Below are 25,341 nucleotides of genomic sequence, written 5' to 3'. Positions count from 1 at the left end.
CACACATTACATACATACTGTACATGTATTGTGCTGGTGACATACACAGGTATGTACTCACATTATATACATACAGGGCTGTGGAGTCGGTAAGCCAAACCTGCGACTCCGACTCCTCAATTTCCCTTACACCGACTCCGACTCCCACATATATTGCTTATATTTAAGTGGAAAATTTATTGTAGTACAATGTGAACATCAGACATTTAATCATTTTTATGATCCAATAATCAGGATATTTAGATATTATGTTCTATTTATTGGAATACAACTTTAGAACACAAAAAACTGTAATAAAATGTAAATATGTAATACACTATGTAATATCGATTACATATATACAGTACAGACCAAAAGTTTGGACACACCTTCTCATTCAAAGAGTTTATTTTCATGACTATGAAAATTGTAGATTCACTCTGAAGTCATCAAAACAATGAATTAACACATGTGGAATTATATAATTAACAAAAAAGTGTGAGACTACTGAAAATATGTCTTATATTCTAGGTTCTTCAAAGTAGCCACCTTTTGCTTGGATTACTGCTTTGCACACTCTTGGCATTCTCTTGATGAGCTTCAAGAGGTAGTCACCGGAAATGGTCTTCCAACAGTCTTGAAGGTGTTCCCAGAGATGCTTAGCACTTGTTGGCCCTTTTGCCTTCACTCTGCGGTCCAGCTCACCCCAAACCATCTCAATTGGGTTCAGGTCTGGTGACTGTGGAGGCCAGGTCATCTGGTGTAGCACCCCATCACTCTCCTTGGTGAAATAGCCCTTACACAGCCTGGAGGTGTGTTTGGGGTCATTGTCCTGTTGAAAAATAAATGATGGTCCAACTAAATGCAAACCGGATGGAATAGCATGCCGCTGCAAGATGCTGTGGTAGCCATGCTGGTTCAGAATGCCTTCAATTTTGAATAAATCCCCAACAGTGTCACCAGCAAAGCACCCCCACACCATCACACCTCCTCCTCCATGCTTCACGGTGAGAACCAGGCATGTAGAGTCCATCCGTTCACCTTTTCTGCGTCGCACAAAGACACGGTGGTTGGAACCAAAGATCTCAAACTTGGACTCATCAGACCAAAGCACAGATTTCCACTGGTCTAATGTCCATTCCTTGTGTAATTTAGCCCAAACAAGTCTCTTCTGCTTGTTGCCTGTCCTTAGCAGTGTTTCCTAGCAGCTATTTTACCCTGAAGGCCTATTGCACAAAGTCTCCTCTTAACAGTTGTTGTAGAGATGTGTCTGCTGGTAGAACTCTGTGTGGCATTGACCTGGTCTCTAATCTGAGATGCTGTTAACCTGCAGTTTCTGAAGCTGGTGACTCGGATTAACTTATCCTCCGCAGCAGAGGTGACTCTTGGTCTTCATTTCCTGGGGCGGTCCCCATGTGAGCCAGTTTCTTTGTAGCGCTTGATGGTTTTTGCCACTGCACTTGGGGACACTTTCAAAGTTTTCCCAATTTTTCGGACTGACTGACCTTCATTTCTTAAAGTAATGATGGCCACTCATTTTTCTTTACTCAGCTGCTTTTTTCTTGCCATAATACAAATTCTAACAGTCTATTCAGTAGGACTATCAGCTGTGTATCCACCAGACTTCTGCACAACACAACTGATGGTCCCAACCCCATTTATAAGGCAAGAAATCCAACTTATTAAACCTGACAGGGCACACCTGTGAAGTGAAAACCATTTCCAGTGACTACCTCTTGAAGCTCATCAAGAGAATGCCAAGAGTGTGCAAAGCAGTAATCAAAGCAAAAGGTGGCTACTTTGAAGAACCTACAATATAAGACATATTTTCAGTGGTTTCACACTTTTTTGTTAATTATATAATTCCACATGTGTTAATGCATAGTTGTGATGCCTTCAGAGTGAGTCTACAATTTTCATAGTCATGAAAATAAAGAAAACTCTTTGAATGAGAAGGTGTGCCCAAACTTTTGGTCTGTACTGTGTGCGTATATATAATCACTATGACTTATCTCAGCTAAGGCCTGTTTCACACATCAATTTTCCAGGTCAGTTCTAAATCCGCCAAAATAGCGGAAAACGGATCCGCAGGCGGACTGACAGGAACGGGTGTCACCGGATCGGCGGATGTACTGATCCGGCGAAGGTAAAATTTAAAGGAACCCGTGCAGAGAGAGTGGTGTGAAACAGCTGAGTACCTCCATGACCGAGAACGAGCGGGCGGCATCGCGTGCCAGTACAATGTGAGGAGAATGGTCGCGGGATCCTGATCGATGAGAGAGATTCAGCAGCCAGGAGGAATTGCGGGTTAAATCTGTAGATAAACACAAAATGCGGATCCGGCCAGAGAAAAAACGTTGCATGGTCCATTCGGAGATGTCAGCAGACGCCAAAATTTTGGCGGATCTGCAGACATACGGATGCAACGGACGTCCATCAGTCAAAATCCGCCAATAATGCAAGTCAATGGGGAAAAAACGGATCCGCCAAAAAAATGGCGGATCCGTTTTTTTCACAAAACAGCGGATCTTAACTGATTGTGAAAAACTGATGTGTGAAACAGGCCTAAGACAAAGCCTAGATCCTCAGGCTACATTCACACCATGGGCGAAGCCAGGATCCAACCTGGGGGGGGGGGACAGAACCTCATACTGTTTTGCAGAACCTCATACTGCACACCTCAGCTGCTGCAGAACCTCATACTGCACACCCCTACATTTGAAAATAAGGCCTGCCCCTTAAGAAGATGTGGTGATGAATGCAGTCTATTCTAACTATCAGTTGATATTACTGAAGACGAGCAATGCCTGTCCTGGGCGTCCTTTTGGGCAGCTATGAGGTGTCCCTGACTGGTGCTAAAAAGAAGGAGTGTTAGTCTGTGTGCTACCCGGCTTTCATTCCTTTTGGTACAGATAATATATGGATAGACAGATATGGATAAATGGATAGAGCAGATTTCTAATCTGCTTTTGTTATGGAAAACATTATCTAGGAGCTCAAAAACCTTTCAGGTGATGCGGTTTTTTAAAAAGCTGATCTGCTTTTGCAGCTGAAAAACGTATCCTCAAAAAAGCAGCAAAAACGCTGTGTGTGAATGTAGCCTTAGATCAGGAATAGAGCATCCATTTATAGGACATGTCATAACTTTCCCAAATTCCTATGAAAAAATATTCAGCACATTCTGCATTGAATTACTGTACCCAATTTATTATATATTTTAGGAGTCAGAGTCGGACCATTTTATACCGACTCCAACTCCACAGCCCTGCATACATGTATCATGCCTGTAACATACACACGTGTGCTGCTGGTGACCTTTCCCCCAGATTCCCGGTGCGGCCGGCAGGTGGCAGCACAGACAGGACTAGGAAGGACACATCCTGCGCCTCAGTAATCCCGGGCACGGCAGTGACACTGTCCCCAGCACACAGGTCACCTGTCAGCAGATAGGACACATACAGGGAAAGTCCATGGCCAGAGGTTCAGAAGACTGACACTACAAGTCTCAGCATGCATTGGAAGACAGACGCTTGCGGTGCATGCTGGGACTTGTAGTGCTGCAACAGCTGCCGCCTCTCCAGTGCCAGCGGCCAGACTCGAAGCTGGCCGTCAATCTCCACATACCTCGCCTTGTACACCTGCAGACAGACATCCCGGCGGCGGAGGAGAGCACTGAGCCAGGCAGCGCCTCCCGTACACTGTGACCTGAAGTGCGTACTACAGCTCTACTAGAGAAACCAAGGACTGCGCTTGCGCGAGGTCAGAGCTCGGGCTGTCGGGAAACACAGTCCAGGCTGCTAGTCGCTATCAACTGTATTTCTGGTGAAGGGTGAGTAGTGTGTTTAGCGCCCCCTGCTGCGGGAACATTGTAAGAAGCGCAAGCTAGTCGAGAGAACGCGTACTAATAAAGTTTGTTCAGGAAAAAAAAAATCTGCAGGCCCATCTAGCTCTGTGATTGGCTGCAGGGAGAGCGCTCTGTCTGCTCCGCGCCTGATTTGAAGTCCGGAAACTTATACTGATTGCAGCGGGAATATGGCGACACCGGGGGCGCGGAGGTCCAAGAAGGAGCTGCTGGAGGAGGTGGAGCTGCAGATAGATGATGTACGTAGGGGAGAGAACATGGCACCGGGTGTCACCTGCTCCACTCCCAGGCTTCATGGTAGTGATCAGATCCCCGTGATCCTCACCCTCTGACCCCACTATCCCTAATAAACTCCTGATCTACATCCCACTACCTATAATATGCCTCCAACTACTCCTAATGCACCCCACATTATTCCTAATACGCACCCCACTACCACTAATATACTCCTAATACACCCCCACTACCACTAATATACTCCCAATACATACCTCCCAACTTTTGAAGAAGGGAAAGATGGGTAAAGCGTGTGGCACGCGTAGCGGCAAATTTTAGGCCACACCCCCTAACCACACCCATTTCAGTAGTTACTCCCATATCAACGCCCCCAACCACACCCATTTAGCACTGCTGATCACATGTGGACAGCTGTATCTAGCTGGTACACGTGTATACAGTGTGTGGATGGCTGTATATTGCCGGTACACATGAATACATTTTGTGGACGGTTGTATATAGCTGGCACAGTGCGTGGATGGTTCGTATATAGTTGGCACAGTGCGTGGACGGTTCGTATATAGCTGGCACAGTGCGTGGACGGTCATATATAGCTGGCACAGTGTGTGGACGGTTTGTATATAGCTGTCACGGTGTGTGGACGGTTTGTATATAGCTGTCACGGTGTGTGGACGGTTATATATAGTTGGCACAGTGCGTGGACGGTTCTTATATAGTTGGCACAGTGCGTGGACGGTCGTATATAGCTGTCACGGTGCGTGGACGGTCGTATATAGCTGTCACGGTGCGTGGACGGTTTGTATATAGCTGTCACGGTGTGTGGACGGTTTGTATATAGCTGTCACGGTGTGTGGACGGTTTGTATATAGCTGTCACGGTGTGTGGACGGTTTGTATATAGCTGTCACGGTGTGTGGACGGTTTGTATATAGCTGTCACGGTGTGTGGACGGTTTGTATATAGCTGTCACGGTGTGTGGACGGTTTGTATATAGCTGTCACGGTGTGTGGACGGTTTGTATATAGCTGTCACGGTGTGTGGACGGTTTGTATATAGCTGTCACGGTGTGTGGACGGTTTGTATATAGCTGTCACGGTGTGTGGACGGTTTGTATATAGCTGTCACGGTGTGTGGACGGTTTGTATATAGCTGTCACGGTGTGTGGACGGTTTGTATATAGCTGTCACGGTGTGTGGACGGTTTGTATATAGCTGTCACGGTGTGTGGACGGTTTGTATATAGCTGTCACGGTGTGTGGACGGTTTGTATATAGCTGTCACGGTGTGTGGACGGTTTGTATATAGCTGTCACGGTGTGTGGACGGTTTGTATATAGCTGTCACGGTGTGTGGACGGTTTGTATATAGCTGTCACGGTGTGTGGACGGTTTGTATATAGCTGTCACGGTGTGTGGACGGTTTGTATATAGCTGTCACGGTGTGTGGACGGTTTGTATATAGCTGTCACGGTGTGTGGACGGTTTGTATATAGCTGTCACGGTGTGTGGACGGTTTGTATATAGCTGTCACGGTGTGTGGACGGTTTGTATATAGCTGTCACGGTGTGTGGACGGTTTGTATATAGCTGTCACGGTGTGTGGACGGTTTGTATATAGCTGTCACGGTGTGTGGACGGTTTGTATATAGCTGTCACGGTGTGTGGACGGTTTGTATATAGCTGTCACGGTGTGTGGACGGTTTGTATATTGCTGTCACGGTGTGTGGACGGTTTGTATATAGCTGTCACGGTGTGTGGACGGTTTGTATATAGCTGTCACGGTGTGTGGACGGTTTGTATATAGCTGTCACGGTGTGTGGACGGTCTGTATATAGCTGTCACGGTGCGTGGACGGTCTGTATATAGCTGTCACGGTGCGTGGACGGTCTGTATATAGCTGTCACGGTGCGTGGACGGTCTGTATATAGCTGTCACGGTGCGTGGACGGTCTGTATATAGCTGTCACGGTGCGTGGACGGTCTGTATATAGCTGTCACGGTGCGTGGACGGTCTGTATATAGCTGTCACGGTGCGTGGACGGTCTGTATATAGCTGTCACGGTGCGTGGACGGTCTGTATATAGCTGTCACGGTGCGTGGACGGTCTGTATATAGCTGTCACGGTGCGTGGACGGTCTGTATATAGCTGTCACGGTGCGTGGACGGTCTGTATATAGCTGTCACGGTGCGTGGACGGTCTGTATATAGCTGTCACGGTGCGTGGACGGTCTGTATATAGCTGTCACGGTGCGTGGACGGTCTGTATATAGCTGTCACGGTGCGTGGACGGTCTGTATATAGCTGTCACGGTGCGTGGACGGTCTGTATATAGCTGTCACGGTGCGTGGACGGTCTGTATATAGCTGTCACGGTGCGTGGACGGTCTGTATATAGCTGTCACGGTGCGTGGACGGTCTGTATATAGCTGTCACGGTGCGTGGACGGTCGTATATAGCTGGCACGGTGCGTGGACGGTCGTATATAGCTGGCACGGTGCGTGGACGGTCGTATATAGCTGGCACGGTGCGTGGACGGTCGTATATAGCTGGCACGGTGCGTGGACGGTCGTATATAGCTGGCACGGTGCGTGGACGGTTCGCATATAGCTGGCACGGTGCGTGGACGGTCGTATATAGCTGGCACGGTGCGTGGACGGTTCGCATATAGCTGGCACGGTGCGTGGACGGTTCGCATATAGTTGGCACGGTGCGTGGACGGTCGCATATAGTTGGCACGGTGCGTGGACGGTCGTATATAGCTGTACAGTGCGTGGACGGTCGTATATAGCTGGCACAGTGCGTGGACGGTTCGTATATAGCTGGCACAGTGTGTGGACGGTTCGTATATAGCTGGCACAGGACAGTTTCTTGTCAGTTCTTGGCCATTCCAGTCTCTGTGAGGAAAAGTAACAAAAGGGTTAAACCTGACAGAGCAGCGGCAGGAGGAGAGAGGGAGTCACGTGTTGTCATGGACAACAGTTCATTCACTTCCGGCAGTCTGAGTCAAGAACAATCCCTCCCCAGTGAGCGCTCCATACAGCACCCAGCTCTCGCTCTACTCCATATGATCCCAGATCCTGCCTGTCTCGCTCTCACATGCTGCCGCTCCATGCGCCGCGGCAGCATGTGACAGAGAGAGACAGGCAGGATCTGGGATCATATGGAGTAGAGTGAGAGCCGGGTGGTACTGGAGTGCTGATGCGCTGCCCCGGCTCTGTCCTCCCGAGTCCCGAACGATTACCTCCTCCTGATGCGCTGTAAGCTGACCGCTGGAAATGAGGTCAGCAGTCAGCTTACAGCACGTCACTTCCAGTGGAATGTGATGTGCGGCTCAGAGTCAGACTACTTGTATTTTGCGGTCATCTGACCGCGATCGCGGGAAAGAAAGTGTCCCGGCCGGGACGGCGGGATACGGACCCGAAATGGGGACTGTCCTGCGGGAATCGAGACGCTTGGGAGCTATGCTAATGTACCCCTAATATGCACCCCACTACCACTTATATACTCCTAATATACCCCTAATATGCACCCCACTACCACTAATATACCCCAATCGACACCCAGCTACTAACACACCCTGAATATGCACCCCACTACCAATAATATACCTCCTAATACCCCACACTACCGCTAATATACTCCTAATACCCACCGCACTACCACTAATATGCCTCCAACTACTTCTAATACACACCAAACTATCCCTAATATACCTTAACATGCACCCGCTACCTCTAACACACCCCTAATCTACACCCAGCTATTGCTAATATACCCCTAATCTACACCCTGCTACCCCTAATACGCACCCCACTGCCATTAATATATGTCCTAATACCCCCCACTACCACTAATATACTCCTTATATACCCCTAATGTGCACCCCACTCCCACTAATCTACCCTTAATACACACCCCGCTCCCACTAATCTAGCCCTGATACGCACCCCGCTCCCACTAGTCTAGCCGTAATAGGCACCCCGCTCCCGCTGATCTAGCCCTGATACGCACCTCTTCCAACTAATCTAGCCCTGATACGCACCTCTTCCCACTAATCTAGCCCTTATACGTGCCCCGCTCCCACTAATGTAGCCCTGACAGGCCGCCCCGCTCCCACTAATGTAGCCCTGACAGGCCGCCCCGCTCTCACTAATGTAGCCCTGACAGGCCGCCCCGCTCCCACTAATGTAGCCCTGACAGGCCGCCCCGCTCCCACTAATGTAGCCCTGACAGGCCGCCCCGCTCCCACTAATGTAGCCCTGACAGGCCGCCCCGCTCCCACTAATGTAGCCCTGACAGGCCGCCCCGCTCCCACTAATGTAGCCCTGACAGGCCGCCCCGCTCCCACTAATGTAGCCCTGACAGGCCGCCCCGCTCCCACTAATGTAGCCCTGACAGGCCGCCCCGCTCCCACTAATGTAGCCCTGACAGGCCGCCCCGCTCCCACTAATGTAGCCCTGACAGGCCGCCCCGCTCCCACTAATGTAGCCCTGACAGGCCGCCCCGCTCCCACTAATGTAGCCCTGACAGGCCGCCCCGCTCCCACTAATGTAGCCCTGACAGGCCGCCCCGCTCCCACTAATGTAGCCCTGACAGGCCGCCCCGCTCCCACTAATGTAGCCCTGACAGGCCGCCCCGCTCCCACCAATGTAGCCCTGACAGGCCGCCCCGCTCCCACCAATGTAGCCCTGACAGGCCGCCCCGCTCCCACCAATGTAGCCCTGACAGGCCGCCCCGCTCCCACCAATGTAGCCCTGACAGGCCGCCCCGCTCCCACCAATGTAGCCCTGACAGGCCGCCCCGCTCCCACCAATGTAGCCCTGACAGGCCGCCCCGCTCCCACCAATGTAGCCCTGACAGGCCGCCCCGCTCCCACCAATGTAGCCCTGACAGGCCGCCCCGCTCCCACCAATGTAGCCCTGACAGGCCGCCCCGCTCCCACCAATGTAGCCCTGACAGGCCGCCCCGCTCCCACCAATGTAGCCCTGACAGGCCGCCCCGCTCCCACCAATGTAGCCCTGACAGGCCGCCCCGCTCCCACCAATGTAGCCCTGACAGGCCGCCCCGCTCCCACCAATGTAGCCCTGACAGGCCGCCCCGCTCCCACCAATGTAGCCCTGACAGGCCGCCCCGCTCCCACCAATGTAGCCCTGACAGGCCGCCCCGCTCCCACCAATGTAGCCCTGACAGGCCGCCCCGCTCCCACCAATGTAGCTCTGACAGGCCGCCCCGCTCCCACCAATGTAGCCCTGACAGGCCGCCCCGCTTCCAATAATCTATCCCTAATACTCAGGGCTGCGCGGAAGTTATAGGCAGGTGTGGGATAATGCTGCACAGTAAGGGCTTGTGCACATGTTACCAGTTTGGTGCATTTTTGCCATGCAGATTTGCTAGCAAAACCTGAAGCAATCCTGATGCCAGCAAATTGTATGAGAAACCTGATGTGTCCTGTAGACGTTGAGTTTTTGTGACTTGCTGAGTTGATGCAGAAAATAATCTGCAGCATGTCAATTCTCTGTGCGTTTTTCACCATTGACCTCACTCTTATCATTCAGAAACGCAGGGCAAAAACACAAGTTTTTGCAGCTGTGTTTTTCCATCCATTTACTCAATGTGTGCACATAGCCTTAGAATGCTTTCAGAAATTAGTTAGTAGTAAAGGTAAGATCTTTATAGGCCAGGTCCCCTCAATGTGCAGCTCATCCAGTAGCAGTGAACATAGAGGATATGAATGTGAATTATGTATTAAGTGTCTATGTACAGGACTGTGCAAAAGTTTTGGGCAAGTGTGGAATCAATGGCACACAGTAAGAATGCTTTAAAAACTAGATATGTTAATAGTTTATTTGTATCTACAAATTGCAAAATGAGTGAACAAAAGAGAAATGGAAATCACTATTCACCCCCCTAAATTCAGTGCTTTGTAGAGCCTCATTTTGCAGCAATTACAGCTGAAAGTCGCTTTGGATAAGTCTCTGAGCTTTCTACATCTTGCCACTGGGATTTTTGTCCATTCCTCAAGACAAAACTGCTCCAGCTCCTTCAAGTTGGATGGTTTCCTCTAGTGAACAGCAATCTTCAATTCCAACCACAGATTCTCAATTGCATTAAGGTCTGGGCTTTGACTAGGCCACTCGAAATCAAATACACATTTCCTCTTAAACCACTCGAGTATACTTTGGGTCATTGTCTTGTTGGAAAATGAACCTCCATCCCACTAATACTTCCGGGACATAGTGTACCGGCGCATGCGCAGTAATGATTTTCGGCTTTGCCCCCAGTTGGGCAAAGCATACTGCGCGTGCTCGAGGCAAGATTGCTTTGCGCACACGCGCAATATGGAGGAGGACTACTCTAATTCCCGAAAATATCGTGGACGTCTGCCACAGATGGGGTGGAGAAAAGAAGAAACACCGCCCATTGGACCGGACACAGGGCATTTACATAGCCCGCAAATTTCCGTTGATAGATTCCCTTTAAGTCCGGGCCGTGTGTTTCTCTTTGCCTGAGTATTTTGTTGCTGTTGGCTCCTGACTTCCTGCCTGTCTACTGTTAGACTCCCTGCTGCTGCTCCTTACTCGGTGCTCTGCCTCTCCACGTTATGCTGCCTACAGTCCTCTGTGTGTCTCCTTGATGCTGTCTGTGTTTAACTACAGTCTGGACTTCGAGTGTGGAACTATTCGTTTCTGGATCTGCTGTGGCCTATAAAGAATCCTGACATCACCATCTCCTCTAGGCCTGTGTTTGTTGGGCTGCGGTGCTGGACTTGTGTGAGACTTTCAGCCCAAAAAGGTACATATAGTGACTTTCTCCTTTTTAATGTCACTCCCGTATAATGCTGGTCTTCCACGTTGAAGTGACCTGTGCATTTCCACCCATATGATTGCTGGACTTCTACACTTTAGTGCTGTGTTCTACACTTTAGTGCTGTGTGCGTGCTCATTCATAATATAGCTGGACTTCCTTATTAAAAGCGGTGTGCTTACTCTCATACTTACTGCTGGACTCCCACGTTTAGTGCCTTGTGCACACGTGCGTCATATTACTGTTGGACTGTTGCATATTAGCGGTTGCTCCCCGCTCTTCAGTTACTCTGGACATTTCCATATCGTAGTGTGCATTCGTTACTGTTGCAGGAAGTGCTTTTAGTTTTGTTTCTCTTGTTAATATATTCATTTGCATCAACATTGGTCTCAGTTTCGTATTATCACACGCGATCAGATTTCGTAGTACCCAAATAATTGTTACTTATGGCTGAAGGGGTGTCCAGGAGACCTGCCTTCAAAGAATAGACTCTGCTCCATCCCATGTGATGGCCAGTTTCTCTTTGGACGGAAGCTAGAAGATATCTTCTAGAAGACAGGAGACAAAAAGAAGGGCTTCCCCCGGTTTCCGAAAAAAACTAGAAATTCGTCCTTTTGGAAGTGGAAGTTTAATAGAGGACATTCTCTGGGAGAAAAAGCTGGGAGTTCAAGGATAGGAAAGGGTCCCGATATATGCTCAGAGGACCCTCTACATCTTCAAAAATGCCCTCCCAATGACGTCAGGTCGGCGGTAGGGGGAAGGCTCTACCTCTTTCTTCCCTGCCTGGGTGAACATCTCCCCCAGTCATTGGATCATAAATATCATCAAGGGCGGCCTGAAAATAGACTTTGTCCATCCACCTCGCCAGACCTTTGTGGTAACACCCCGCAGGAAATCATCAGGAGAACTGGCCCTGGAAGTGGAAATCTTGGGACTCTTACAAAAATGTGTTGTATGCGAAGTACCGGTGGAAGAGATGGGAAGGGGATTTTATTCTCCCTCTTCTTGATAAAGAAGCCGGATGGTTCTCTAAAAACTATTGTGAATTATTCCTTCAAGATAGTCAGCACAGCTATAAAGCTGTTATTCCAGAATTGTTTCATGACAGTCATCAGTTTGAAGGATGCCTATTATCACATTCCAATCCATCTGGACCATCAAAAATTCCTGAGGGTGGCTCTGTATGTCCAAGAACGGTTCAGGCATTACCAGTGTACAGCTCTTTCATTTGGACTGTCAATAGCTCCAAAAATATTTTACCATGGTAATATCGGAGGTGATGACCTACCTTCATTTTCAAAACACCGTTATCATCCTGTACCTCGACGACTTCATTATAATCGGAAGGTCTGAAGATCACTGCGCAGGACAACTGAGGGAGGTAACAGTGGTCCTAGAAGAGCTGGTCTGGATGATCAATACGATCAAATCAAGGCTAAAACCAGAAAGGATACAATCCTTTCTAGGGTTGGTTCTGGACTCTGAATGTCAGATCTGTCTCCTACCAGAAGACAAAATAGCCAAGATAATGGCCTGGCACTGTCAGTGATAGGCCAAAAATGACACTAAGAAGATCAATGTCCTTACTAGGATTCCTAACATCTTGTATCCCGGCACTAAGATGGGCCCAATTTCACCTAAGGCACCTACAGTGGGAGGTCCTGTCTACACAGTGGTGGCTAAAAGGATATTTAGAGGGAAAGGTACATCTTTCTTCTGCAATAAGAAATTCCCTGGGTTGGTGGACAGTAAGGGAACATTTGTCGTTGGGAGTCCAGTGGATAAGGCCGGTGGAGGACAGTAACATTGGATGGGGGGCACATCTAATGTCTTGCACGGTTCAGGGGACCTGGTCTTCTCTAGAAAGGGGGCCAGGGTTTGAACTTAAAAGAACTGTGGGCTGTGGAAAGAGCCTTGAGGCACTTTCTCCCCTTCCTCCAGGGTCGCTATGTCCGAATCATGTCAGACTATATAGAGTAGTCATGGTTTATATCAACCACCAGGGGGAACAATGTCCCATACTCTGATGTCAACAGACATCCTACTCTAGTTAGCAGAGTAACACCTTACTGTCTCTTATGGCACTTCACATAAGGGCAATAGACAACACAAGGGCAGACTTGCTGAGTCGGGAGAATGGTCTCTGAATTCCCAAATTTTCAAGCAGATAGTGCAGGCATGGTGGCGGCCGGAGATAGACCTGTTTGCCACATTACACAGCAGGAATGTGAAGAATCTAAGGGAGAAACCATTATCAGTAGATGCTCTTCATATTTCCAGGAAGTTCAGGATGGCCTATGCATTTTCCCCAATAGCGATGATTCCAGCAGTTGCGAGGAGGATCAGGCGAGAGTGATTCTCATTGCTCAACTCTGGCCAAAGAGACCATGGTTTTCCCTGCTAAGGCTAATGTCTGTGTTAGATCCAGAGATCCCAGACCTTCTTACCCAGGAGCCAGTGTGCCACTCTCAAGTGAAGGGCTTCCATCTGTCAACATAGAATTTGAGAGGGCATTACTGAGTCGTCAGGGGTTCTCGCTAGGGTTAGTCCCCACCCTGTTAAAAAGTAGGAAGCCGGTTACATCAAGAATCTATGGTAGAACATGGAAAAGTTTCCTGGAGATTTTAGGGCAGCCCTTAGGGGAGTAGACCCCAGTTGGGTACATTGTAGAGTTTCTGCAGTAGGGGTGGAGCTAGGGTTAGCAACCAATAGGTTTCAACTCTGGGTGCCTTGTGTAATTGCAACCTGGCAGCAAATAAATGGGTTTTTCATTTTATAAAACCCTGTACTAGATCCAGATCAGTTAGTCCTAAAAATTCCTTCACGGGCCCTGAACTTAGTTTTAGAAGCACTTAGTAGAGACCCATTTGAGCCACTACAGAATTTATCTTCAAAATTCTTCATGCTTAAGACAGTCTTACTAGTGGCCCTAACATCAGCCCGCAGGGTGAGCGATATACAAGTCCTGTCCATATGCCCCTCCCCACACACACAGGTGTATGACGACAGGATTGTCCTAAGGCCGGACCCGGCATATCTCCATAAGGTTGTTCTTAAATTCCATAGAAGCCAAGGAATTAATTTGCCCTCTTTTGTGTTAACCCTAAAAATCCGGGGAAGAAAAATCCCATACCTTAGATATGAAGGAGGGTCTCTGTTAGAGTATACAATGGGTACGGAAAGTATTCAGACCCCTTTAAATTTTTTACCGTGTCATTTGGTACATTCAAAAAAGTTCATTTTTTCTCATTAATGTACACTATGCACCCCATCTTGACTGAAAAAACACAAATGTAGAAATTTTTGCAAATTTATTAAAAAAAAAACAAATATCACATGGTCATAAGTATTCAGACCCTTTGCTCAGACACTCAGAGTCCTGCAGTGCGCAGGCGTCGGGAGAGGTCCGACGCCTGCGCAATGCAGGATTCTGCTCTGTCCTCAACAGGGCAGAGCAGTGCGCTTGCGCCGCAGCCATTACAGGACGGGAGAAGAGGATGTCATCGCATGAAGAAGGGAGGCGTCGGACCGGACCGCCCACCTCGGTGAGTATAATATAGCGTGGTTTTCTTCTCTTTCAGGTTACATCGGAGGCTTATCTACATCATTACAGAATGCTGTAGATAAACCCCCGATGTCTATGCTGGCAGCTGCAAGCCGAAAAAAAGGGTGACAGATTCCCTTTAAAGGGGTCTGTATTCTTTCCGTACCCACTGTATGTCCTTGACTAGTCAGTTGAGGAAGGATCAGATTCTATTTGTAGCCTTTAAGGGTAGCAGAAAGGGATATGGGGTGTCGTAGTACCATTGCCAGATGGATCAGGGTGGCCATTAGTTTATCTTACACTGAGTGGTGCTCTGGTTCCTAATGGCATCAAGGCTTACTCCACCAGAGCCGCGGCTACTTCCTGGGCAGAATAGGCGGCTGTATCAATTGATGAGATCTGTAAGGCCGCTACCTGGTCCTCACCATCTACCTTCTTTAAGAACTACAGACTAAATCTTTCTTCGTCTGCTGACTTGACCTTTTGGTAGAAGGGTGCTGCAAGCTGTAGTCCCTCCCAAAGGTGTTTCATTTCTGCAAAAATCTCTCAGGTGTGCTGTCATTGGTGAAGGGAAAACACCAAGGTTACTTAACCAGTATCCGTTTTTTACGGAACCCATGACAGCATCTGTATATTCCTCCTCTTCTCACCTTTTGGGTGTGCACTTTAGTATAGGTATTTTTTATAATGTGGTGTTGATTATGTGTGCAAATTAACAGGAGGTCCTCTCATGCTCTGTAACCCAACTGAAGCAGGGGAGAGGTACCGCCCTTTTATTTCAGTAGGTTTCCTGTCCTGGCTTGGCCGATCCTTCTCTCAGATGGGCTGTCGAGTTCTGGGAAAAACGGCTACCGATAAGTGCAAGAGTACCTTGCACTCAATTGTAGACCATTTTACTCTCCAAGAGAGTTTTCATCTATGGTTCTGGTTGCAGTATATATTCCCCCTCAAGCATCTGTTAAAGCTGCTATTGGTGATTTAGCTTGCAAAATATCAGAATGGGAGAAAGGATCTCCAGAAGCATTTGTGATCGTAATGGGGGACTTTAACAAAGGAAAACTCAACCTGGATCTCCCCAAATTTACTCAACATATAAACTGCTTCACGAGAGAGACCAATACGCTTGATCACTGCTATACAGTCATAAAAGGGGCCTACAGGGCAGTGAGGAGAGCAGCAGTGGTCTTTTCAGATCATTGTCTAATTCATTTAATTCCAGCCTACAGGCAAAGGTTGAAAACATCCAAACCTCCAGTTTATACAAAGAAGACATGGTCTGAGGAGGCAAAATTGCAACTACAAGCATGCTTTGAATGCACGGACTGGGAGGTATTCCAGGAAACATGCTCGGGTCTGGATGAATGGGTTGATGCAGTGTCCTTTTATATCCGTTTTTGTGAAGACACGTTTATTCCATCCAAATCTGTCCACTTTCGGGGAAACAACAAGCCGTGGTTTACAAATAAAGTCAGGTTGATCCGTAAGAGAAAAGAGGAGGCTTATAAAGCAGGCGATATTACTGAATTCAAGAAACTTAGGAACTCGCTATCTAAAGAGATCAAGTTAGCCAAACACGAGTATGCAAAGATTCTGGAGGAAAGGTTCTCATCAAAAGATACTAGATCTGCATGGAGAGGATTAAGAGAGGTCACCAATTATAAAAGCCACCCCACTATAGTGAACCCCAGCAGAAGTCTGGCAGCAGAGTTAAATGAATTCTACTGCAGATTTGAGGCAAGCTCTACACACAGTGGCTATTCATCTCTAAGCTCCTCAGTCTGTTCATATAAAGATCATTCATTGTGCAACACCCAAGTAGTGATCTCCGAGGCAGAGGTGATACGCATCCTAAAGGGACTTAAGGTCAAAAAAGCACCTGGCCCTGATGGTGTATCTCCAATGTGTCTGAAAGTATGTGCTACCCAGCTTGCCCCTATACTGACAAATATATACAATGTGTCACTGAAAGAGTGCGTTGTACCTCAGTGTTGGAAAAATTCTACAATTATCCCTGTCCCCAAGAAAGTGGGATCCTCTGAGTTGAACGACTATAGACCAGTAGCACTCACATCTGTAGCTATGAAAGTCTTCAAAAGAATTATGATGTCCCACCTGATAAAATTCACGCAGAAGCTATGGGACCCGCTTCAGTTTGCCTATAAGGAGAATCGTTCGGCAAACGACACTGTCAATCTGGCACTGAAGTACATATTGGATCATACAGATGAACTGCACTCGTATGTCCGGATTCTTTTCATGGACTTTAGCTCAGCGTTCAATACCATTGATCCGAATTTACTTCATAAGAAAATGGTAGCTCTTGGAGTCCCTCTCAACTTATGCTTGTGGATTTATAACTTCCTGACAGCCAGGATACAGAGTGTAAAAGTTGGACCATTCACTTCGGATACCTTGGTCACAAACATCGGGGCACCTCAGGGGTGTGTTTTGTCCCCGTTACTGTTTTCTCTCTATACGAATGATTGCATCTCTTCAGCAGACTCAGTAAAAATCTTGAAATTTGCCGATGATATGACACTGATTGGTCTCATCAGGGGAAATGCTGAAGACTTGTATCGGAGTGAGGTGAAAAGAATATGTGACTGGTGTAAAGCCAATTATCTTGTACTCAACACTAAAAAAACTGCTGAGATGGTTGTGGATTTTTAGGAAAGATCAACTTGAGATACTTCCAATCTACATCCATGACGAAGTGGTTCTTAGGGTCACAGAGACCAAATTCCTTGGTGTTATCATCTCTCACGATCTTAAATGGGGGAAAAACGTGGATGCTGTTATAAGAAAAGCACAACAGAGGATGTTCTTCCTGAGTCAGCTGAAAAGATATGGTTTGTCTAAGACTCTGCTGATCTTATTCTTTAATGCTGTCATCAGATCTGTGATTTGTTCCTCTCTGATGTTCTGGTATGGGGGAGCCAATGCGCATGACAAACTCCGCTTACAAAGGACTTTCAGAACAGCAGAGAGAATTATAGGTTCCCCCCTGCCTAAAATCCAGGATCTTTATGATAAGAGTATTCGATCCCACGCATTGAAAATTTCATCCGATCCCTCTCACCCGGGACACTCCTCATTCCAACTACTCCCTTCAGGACGTCGCTTCAGAGTCCCCAAATGCAGCACCAACCGCCATATGAACAGCTTCTATCCACTCTCTGTTCAACAATTAAATCGTCATGTGTAGACTATATACTGTATCTGTCTTGTTAGATGTTACTTGTTGTATCTGTTGTTATATATTATGTTGCCTCTTTGCCACAAAGAATTCCTTGTATATATGTAATATGTACTTGGCGATAATAAATTTGATTTGAATTGATTTGATTTGGTGTTTTTTCTCACTTCACCAACTTAGACTATTTAGTGCTGATGCATCACACACAAAGCGGATTACAAAAATACAGATTGTAACACATGTTGTAATGTAACAAAATAGATAAAAAGCCAAGGGGGTGCATACTTTCACAAGCCACTATACATATAATAGATGCAGATCCCACCAATGAGACCTGAATCTACCTTAAGAATGGACCTGGATTGTCAGAGGGGTGGTCAGAATACTAGTTCATGTATAGGGGATTCTGACCACCTCTCTAAAAGCAGCATTGAACAGCACCCCGGTGTTGAGAGAGATCCCGGTGCCTTTGGTGGGACCTGAATCTACTGTACTGTTATTGGGTACTCTGTGAAGGCAACATGCATTGAGAGCTTTGCTTTTACTGATGATTTTCTATTGACGGCCATTGTTCGATGTCTGTTACTTGGATGCTAGGGAGTTGAAATGACGTCTTGCTTTCCTTTGCAGGCTGCCTTCTCGCTGACTAAGCTTCTTGAAGCAACATCTGCTGTTTCGTCCCAAGTTGAAGATCTAGCTGCCGATTGCAAAGAGAGTGCCCGCTTTCTAAAGGCTTGGAGAGACCTACTGAAGGGGGGATATCATGCATTGCAGCCCAATCCATAACCTTCTGCTGACCTTGAGATGGTTTCTGACTTGCTTTAGTTTATGCAGTTCAGCTCCACAAATGATATGGATATGGTTTACGTCAGGTTAGGCCAATATGGAAGTAATTTGTCACCTTTTTGGATGAGCGTTCTGTTCTAATTGAACACATTGCACCTTATATTGTAAAGTGGTGGTCATGCTGACTCTTCTGTTTTTTCTTACACAGTTGGTAAAATGTTTGTTGGCCGATTGTTCTATTATGTAAAACAGTATTCACTAGAGGCTCTTGTAATAAATCAGCAATTTTTTTTTTTTCATTGACCCCCCTGTCCAATGTTGAAAGCACCTACAATAGCGCATGAGGATCAGACACCGAGCAACAGGTGGTGGTGTATGATGTACCAGATTTTTTACATCAAGAGGATAGCCTACCACATGTCCACTACTTACCTGGGGAAGAGATGGCACTGGGATGCACCAAGGAAACGGGCAAGTCAGCGGAAGCAGTGTGGTGCGTGGAAACTTTACCTCCCGGTGTTGACACGCACCACTTACCTATGAATTGCTGATCAAGTACACCGTTCTTATGGCCGTCTATTTCCGAAAAATAATGCTCCCTACCAGACTTAAAAAAAAAAAAAAATTAAGACCATTTGAACAACATGGCACAAAGCTCAGTGTTGGCCCTATTGGGTGGATGTACACACATTTCTAATGCTTTCGCTGTTTTGCAAACCATTCTTTAGGCTATATGCACATTCACCTGTGGGTTTTTCCTCTCGGATCCGCAGGTAAAGTGACCTGTGGTTTTCCTACGGATTAGCCTGCGGTTTTACATCTCTACTATGTTAAAGGTGTGAAACCGCTGCGGAATCCGCGCAAACAATTGACATGCTGCTGTTTGTAAACTGCAGCAAAACTGCGCGGAAAAAAACACAGCTTGAGCACAGCGGATTTGAAATGCCATAGGCTAACATGGTACTGTACCATGTCTGCGGAACTGCTGCGTTTCCGCAGGGCCAAAAACGCTGCGGAAACGCAGCAGAATCTGCAACTTGTGCACATAGCCTTAGAACTTAATCCACTGCAGCAATTGTGGGATGTGATTTAAAAGAAATGCTGAATAGGCCTCACCTTCAAACTTCTAGGACTTAAGGGGGCTGTACGGGCTTAGAACAAATGACTGCAGGCACAAGGTGTGTGACTGCAGACTGCCAAATCATGACAGTGAGCGGTACGCATGGTGTCATGTACTGCCGTTGCGAATGGGCGGACACCTGACTGCACATGTGTGACTTGCTTACTTGTGGCCACGTGTCCGACCTGCTTACTTGTGGCCATGTGTCAGCGCTAGAGTTGAGCGACTTTGGTCGGATCGGGTTTCGTGAAACCCGAATGAAACAAAATGTGAGTCGGATGAAACTGGTCCGACCAGGGCAAAAAAAGTCGACGTTTCGTCCGAAATCCGACCCCAGTGCAAGTCAATGGGAAATAAAAGTCGGCATTGAGCGGATGACAGTCATCCACTCAATGCCAACTTTTATTCCCCGTTGACTTGCTTTGGGGTCGGGTTTCGGACAAAACTCCGACTTTTTTTTTGCCCCAGTCGGACCAGTTTCTTCCAACTCAAATTTTGTTTCAGTCGGGTTTCACGAAACCCAATCCAACCAAAGTCGCTCAACTCTAGTCAGTGCCTCTAATCCAGCTTCTATCATTTCTTTTAAGAGAAGCTGTACACGTTCACTCGGCACAAGTCTGCAGGTGTGCAAATGGCATACGCCAGGAGTGGGGAATCTTTTTTTTTTTTTTTGTGCCAAGAGCCATTTGGATATTTATACCATCCCTCGGGGGCCTTACTAACTCCGCCCAAAAAATACATCCTGACTTTGGCACTGGTGAAAGGATGTAATCTTCCATTGCATGCACTTCAGGGTTTAGTAGTGAACACTGCATGTAGGTGTGCTCACAGAGCAAGAAGAAATTAATTAGCTCCCTGCGAAAGCACTGCGGTCCCTGAGAATCTGCCTGGATGCCAAATAAAAGGTCATCGAGGGCCATAAATGGCCTGGGGGCCTGAGGTTCCCCACCCCTGGGATACGTAATCAAAATAAAATCCTTGTCTACTAATATTAAAAGAACTAAATCTGCGCTTTCCACTCTTTAGGGTATGTGCACACAGAGTTTTTTGGCTCTGCAGATTTTGTAGTGAAAACCGCAGATAAATCCGCAGGACTAAAGTCCTGCGGTTTTACGCCTCATAATGGATGAGGTGTGAAACCGCAGCGTTTCTGCACAAAAGAATTGACATGCTGCGGATGAAAAATCCGCAGCATGTGCACAGCGTTTATTTCCATAGGAAATAAAGGTACTGTACAACGCAGCAAAATCTGCTGCGTTTCCGCAGGGCCCAAAACGCTGCAGAAACGCAGCAGAATTCACAGCGTGTACACATACCCTAACAGTGGTTTAATGAAATTAAAAAAATTATATTAAAATATTTACCGATAGTAAATCAGTATGATACCCCGTGACAGATCCTTAATAATGGAGTAATAACTCTCCTACTCAATACTCCTCAGCATGAAACTTCACTACATGGCTGTCCTACAAAGACTTTTTTAGATGTGCAGGAGATCGCTTCAATGTGTTTGAATTAGCCTAAATTAATAAGAAAATGTTTTACTCTTCCCCCAAAGTTCCTCACACACCATTATTAATTGTGACACCGATCACTTAGTTTATTGTATAGAATGCAGCATCTGCAAGATGAGATACACTCACTGGCCACTTTATTAGGTACACCATGCTAGTAAGGGGTTGGACCCCCTTTTGCCTTCAGAACTGCCTCAATTCTTCGTGGCAGAGATTCAACAAGGTGCTGGAAGCATTCCTCAGAGATTTTGGACCATATTGACATGATGGCATCACACAGTTGGCGCAGATTTGTCGGCTGCACATCCCTGATGCGAATCTCCCGTTCCACCACATCCCAAAGATGCTCTATTGGATTGAGATCTGGTGACTGAGGAGGCCATTTGAGTACAGTGAACTCATTGTCATGTTCAAGAAACCAATCTGAGATGATTCGAGCTTTATGACATGGCGCATTATCCTGCTGAAAGTAGCCATCAGATGTTGGGTACATTGTGGTCATAAAGGGATGGACATGGTCAGCAACAATACTCAGGTAGGCTGTGGCGTTGCAACGATGCTCAATTGGTACCAAGGGGCCCAAAGAGTGCCAAGAAAAAATTCCCCACACCATGACACCACCACCACCAGCCTGAACCGTTGATACAAGGCAGGATGGATCCATGCTTTCATGTTGTTTACGCCAAATTCTGACCCTACCATCCGAATGTCGCAGCAGAAATCGAGACTCATCAGACCAGGCAACATTTTTCCAATCTTCTACTGTCCAATTTCGATGAGCTTGTGCAAATTGTAGCCTCAGTTTCCTGTTCTTAGCTGAGAGGAGTGGTACCCAGTGTGGTCTTCTGCTGCTGTAGCCCATCTGCCTCAAAGTTCGACGCACTGTGAGTTCAGAGATGCTCTTCTGCCTACCTTGGTTGTAACGGGTGGCAATTTGAGTCACTGTTGCCTTTCTATCAGCTCGAACCAGTATGCCCATTCTCCTCTGACCTCTGGCATCAACAAGCCATTTCCGGCCACAGAACTGCCGCTCACTGGATTTTTTTTCTTTTTCGGACCATTCTCTGTAAACCCTAGAGATGGTTGTGCGTGAAAATCCCAGTAGATCAGCAGTTTCTGAAATACTCAGACCAGCCCTTCTGGCACCAACAATCATGCCACGTTCAAAGGCACTCAAATCACCTTTCTTCCCCATACTGATGCTCGGTTTGAACTGCAGGAGATTGTCTTGACCATGTCTACATGCCTAAATGCACTGAGTTGCCGCCATGTGATTGGCTGATTAGAAATTAAGTCTTAACACACAGTTGGACAGGTGTACCTAATAAAGTGGCCAGTGAGTGTATATAGGCTGCACCACAAGAAAACTAAAAAAAAAATTAGAGCACATTGCTACTATAAAGAGTAAAAACAGCACAAACTCGGGCTGTGAACATTTCACATTACATCAGAGTGATCTTTCCAGTTTTTCTCTGCGGTTGAAAGAATCATTGACTCCTTCCCGACATGCGTCGTGCACAGACTGCTCTGCGGGGGGTACGATCCTGCAAAGAGCAGTATATCTACGGTGGCATGATCGTGTGGCCTCACGCTGAGCGCCGCAGCTATTGCGTGCAGGTGTCAGCTGTACACACGTGGTCAAAATTGTTGGTACCCATCATTTAATGACAAAAAAACCCACAATGGTCACAGAAATAACTTGAATCTGACAAAAGTAATAAATAAAAAATCTATGAAAATGAACAAATGAAAGTCAGACATTGCTTTTCAGCCATGCTTCCACAGAGTTAAAAAAAAAAAAAAAATAAATAAAACTCATGAAATAGGCCTGGACAGAAAAGATGGTACCTCTGAAAATGTGACAAAAGGGACATGTTAAATCAAGGCGTGTCCAGTAATTAGCATCACAGGTGTCTACAATCTTGGAATCAGTGAGTGTTCCTGTATATAGAGCTACAGATACTCACTGTGCTGTTTGGTGACATGGTGTGTATCACACTCAACATGGACCAGAGGAAGCGAAGGAAAGAGCTGTCTGAGGAGATTAGAAAGAAAATTATAGGCAAATATGTTAAAGGTAAAATCTATAAGACCATCTCCAAGCAGCTCGATGTTCCTGTGACTACAGTTGCACATATTATTCAGAAATTTAAGCTTCATGAGACTGTAGCCAACCTCCCTGTATGTGGCCGCAGGAGGAAAATTGATGACAAATCAGAGCGACGGATAATATGAACGGTAACAAAAGAGGCCAGAAAAACTTCTAAGCAGATTAAAGGTGAACTTCAAGCTCAAGGACCATCAGTGTCAGATCACAGCATCCGTCGTTGTATGAGCCAAAGTGGATACGGTCGTGTGCTGCCAGCCTTACATCGATGAGTATTCTGCAATGTATATAGCCTATATATCACAAAGGTCATGTCACTATACACATGGATTCAAATCACCCACAGCATACGATATATGCAGCCATTGCTGCTACAGGCGCTACCACAGCCTCTCATATATGCAGGTTATAATGACCCAAAAACATATATATGTGAATAAATGAACCGCCAAATACATATTACCTGAGCCGTGTGCACCGTAGTTAGGCGTGAAAGACACGCTGCTTCCCCGCACCCCCAGGTGCAACAGGTGAAATAGTCATTAAACCTCCATGGTGGGAATTATGTGCAAGATCTTATTTATCTAAATTAAGGCAGCAAATTTCATTTACATCGTTGCAGTTTTTGCAAGTATTTCCTATAGCCATTCAGCCCTTTTGTAGTTAACTAAAGATACCAAGCATACTGTTGGGCATATTATATTTTTGGATACTGTAGTAATTTTTTCCAATTTTTGATACATTATATACACAAGAATTGTATCTTTTCGTTGCTTCTCCTACCTATATGTGTTGGTTTGAGGCAATGGTTTTATGGTTGTATGTCTATTAATGTTGAGTAAAAAATGTTCGTTTTATGAAATGAGTGACACTCTTGGTAATTGGGTCACCTGATAGTGACATGACCTTTGTGATATATCTGTGTATTCAGAGTGTAGCCCGCTCCTTCAAAGGATAATGGGCTTGGGTATTGTGCTTACCAATGTATATAGCCTGCAAGGGAGATACTGTACATGTGAAAAAATTGGAAGTTTGGCAAAAATGTTGCAATTTTCAAACTTAATTTTTGTGCCCTTAACCCCTTCAAGACCTGTGACACAGCGTATGCGTCATGAAAGTCGGTGCCAATCCGACCCATGACGCATACCCTGTGTCATGACTTCAAAGCCCCCCTGCGGGTCGGGTGACCGAGGTCAATGAAAGGTCACCCGACCTGCAGATACAGGGGGCTTTGTTCTTCACCACAGGGGGCGTGGCTTCGCCCCCACGTGGCTACGATCGCTCTGATTGGCTGTTAAAAGTGAAACAGCCAATCAGAGCGATAGTAATATTTCATCAATGAAAATTGATGAAATATTGCAATCCAGCCATGGCCGATGCTGAAATAGCATCAGACATGGCTGGAGACACTAAGTTAACCCCCCCCGCCGACTGTCGGCGCCGATCTGACGTCGCCCATCGGCCGCCGCTGTCACAATCTGCCCCCATTCCCTCCGCTCCCCCCCCACGATACTCACTATCCCCCTCTGGCCATCCCGGTGTCCTGCCGTCCCGGTCCATGGGCACCGCCATCTTGGAAAATGGCGGGCGCATTTCCCGGCGGCAGATTCATTTTTTTTTATTTTGATGACTGTGATAAACTCTCACAGTCATCAAAATAAAAAAAAAAGTAAATCACCGCCCCCCTTATAACCCCCATAGGGACAAATAATAAAATATTTTTATTTTTCAGTTAGGGTTAGAAATAGGGTTAGGGGTGGGTTGGGGTTGGGATTAGGGTTAGGTTTGTGATTAGGGTTAGAGTTGGGATTAGGGTTAGGGGTGTGTTGGGGTTATGATTAGGGTTGGGATTAGGGTTAGGGGTGTGTTGGGGGTTAGGTTTGGAGATAGAATTGAGGGGTTTCCACTGTTTAGGCACATCAGGGGGTCTCCAAACACGACATGGCGCCACCATTTATTCCAGCCAATTTTGCGTTCAAAAAGTCGAACAGTGCTGCCTCCATTCCGAGCCCCGACGTGTGCCCAAACAGTGGTTTACCCCCACATATGGGGTATCAGTGTACTCAGGAAAAATTGCACAACAACTTTGGGGGTCTAATTTCTCCTGTTACCCTTGGGAAAATTAAAAATTGGGGGCTAAAAAAATAATTTTTGGGGAGAAAAAATTATTTTTTATTTTCACGGCTCTGCGTTATAAAC

The 25,341-nt window shown here is 46.7% G+C and overlaps 1 protein-coding gene across 2 annotated transcripts in view; it reads right to left on the bottom strand.

Moving 5' to 3' along the window:
• The window catches only part of ETFDH (electron transfer flavoprotein dehydrogenase), a 34,711-nt gene extending 30,974 nt beyond the window's left edge, over window positions 1–3,737 (bottom strand). For both annotated transcript variants that reach the window (XM_073576634.1, XM_073576637.1), the window contains exon 1: window positions 3,604–3,737. In XM_073576634.1, coding sequence (XP_073432735.1) covers window positions 3,604–3,631 — 28 coding nt within the window. In that variant the 5' untranslated portion in view covers window positions 3,632–3,737. The remainder of the gene's footprint in view (window positions 1–3,603) is intronic.
• Window positions 3,738–25,341: the final 21,604 nt, after the last annotated feature.

This window comes from Dendrobates tinctorius, unplaced genomic scaffold (genome assembly GCF_039654945.1).
Source record: "Dendrobates tinctorius isolate UK_male_01 unplaced genomic scaffold, ASM3965494v1 ptg000008l, whole genome shotgun sequence".
NCBI lineage: Eukaryota > Metazoa > Chordata > Amphibia > Anura > Dendrobatidae > Dendrobates > Dendrobates tinctorius.
This window is presented reverse-complemented; position numbering and strand designations above follow the sequence as displayed.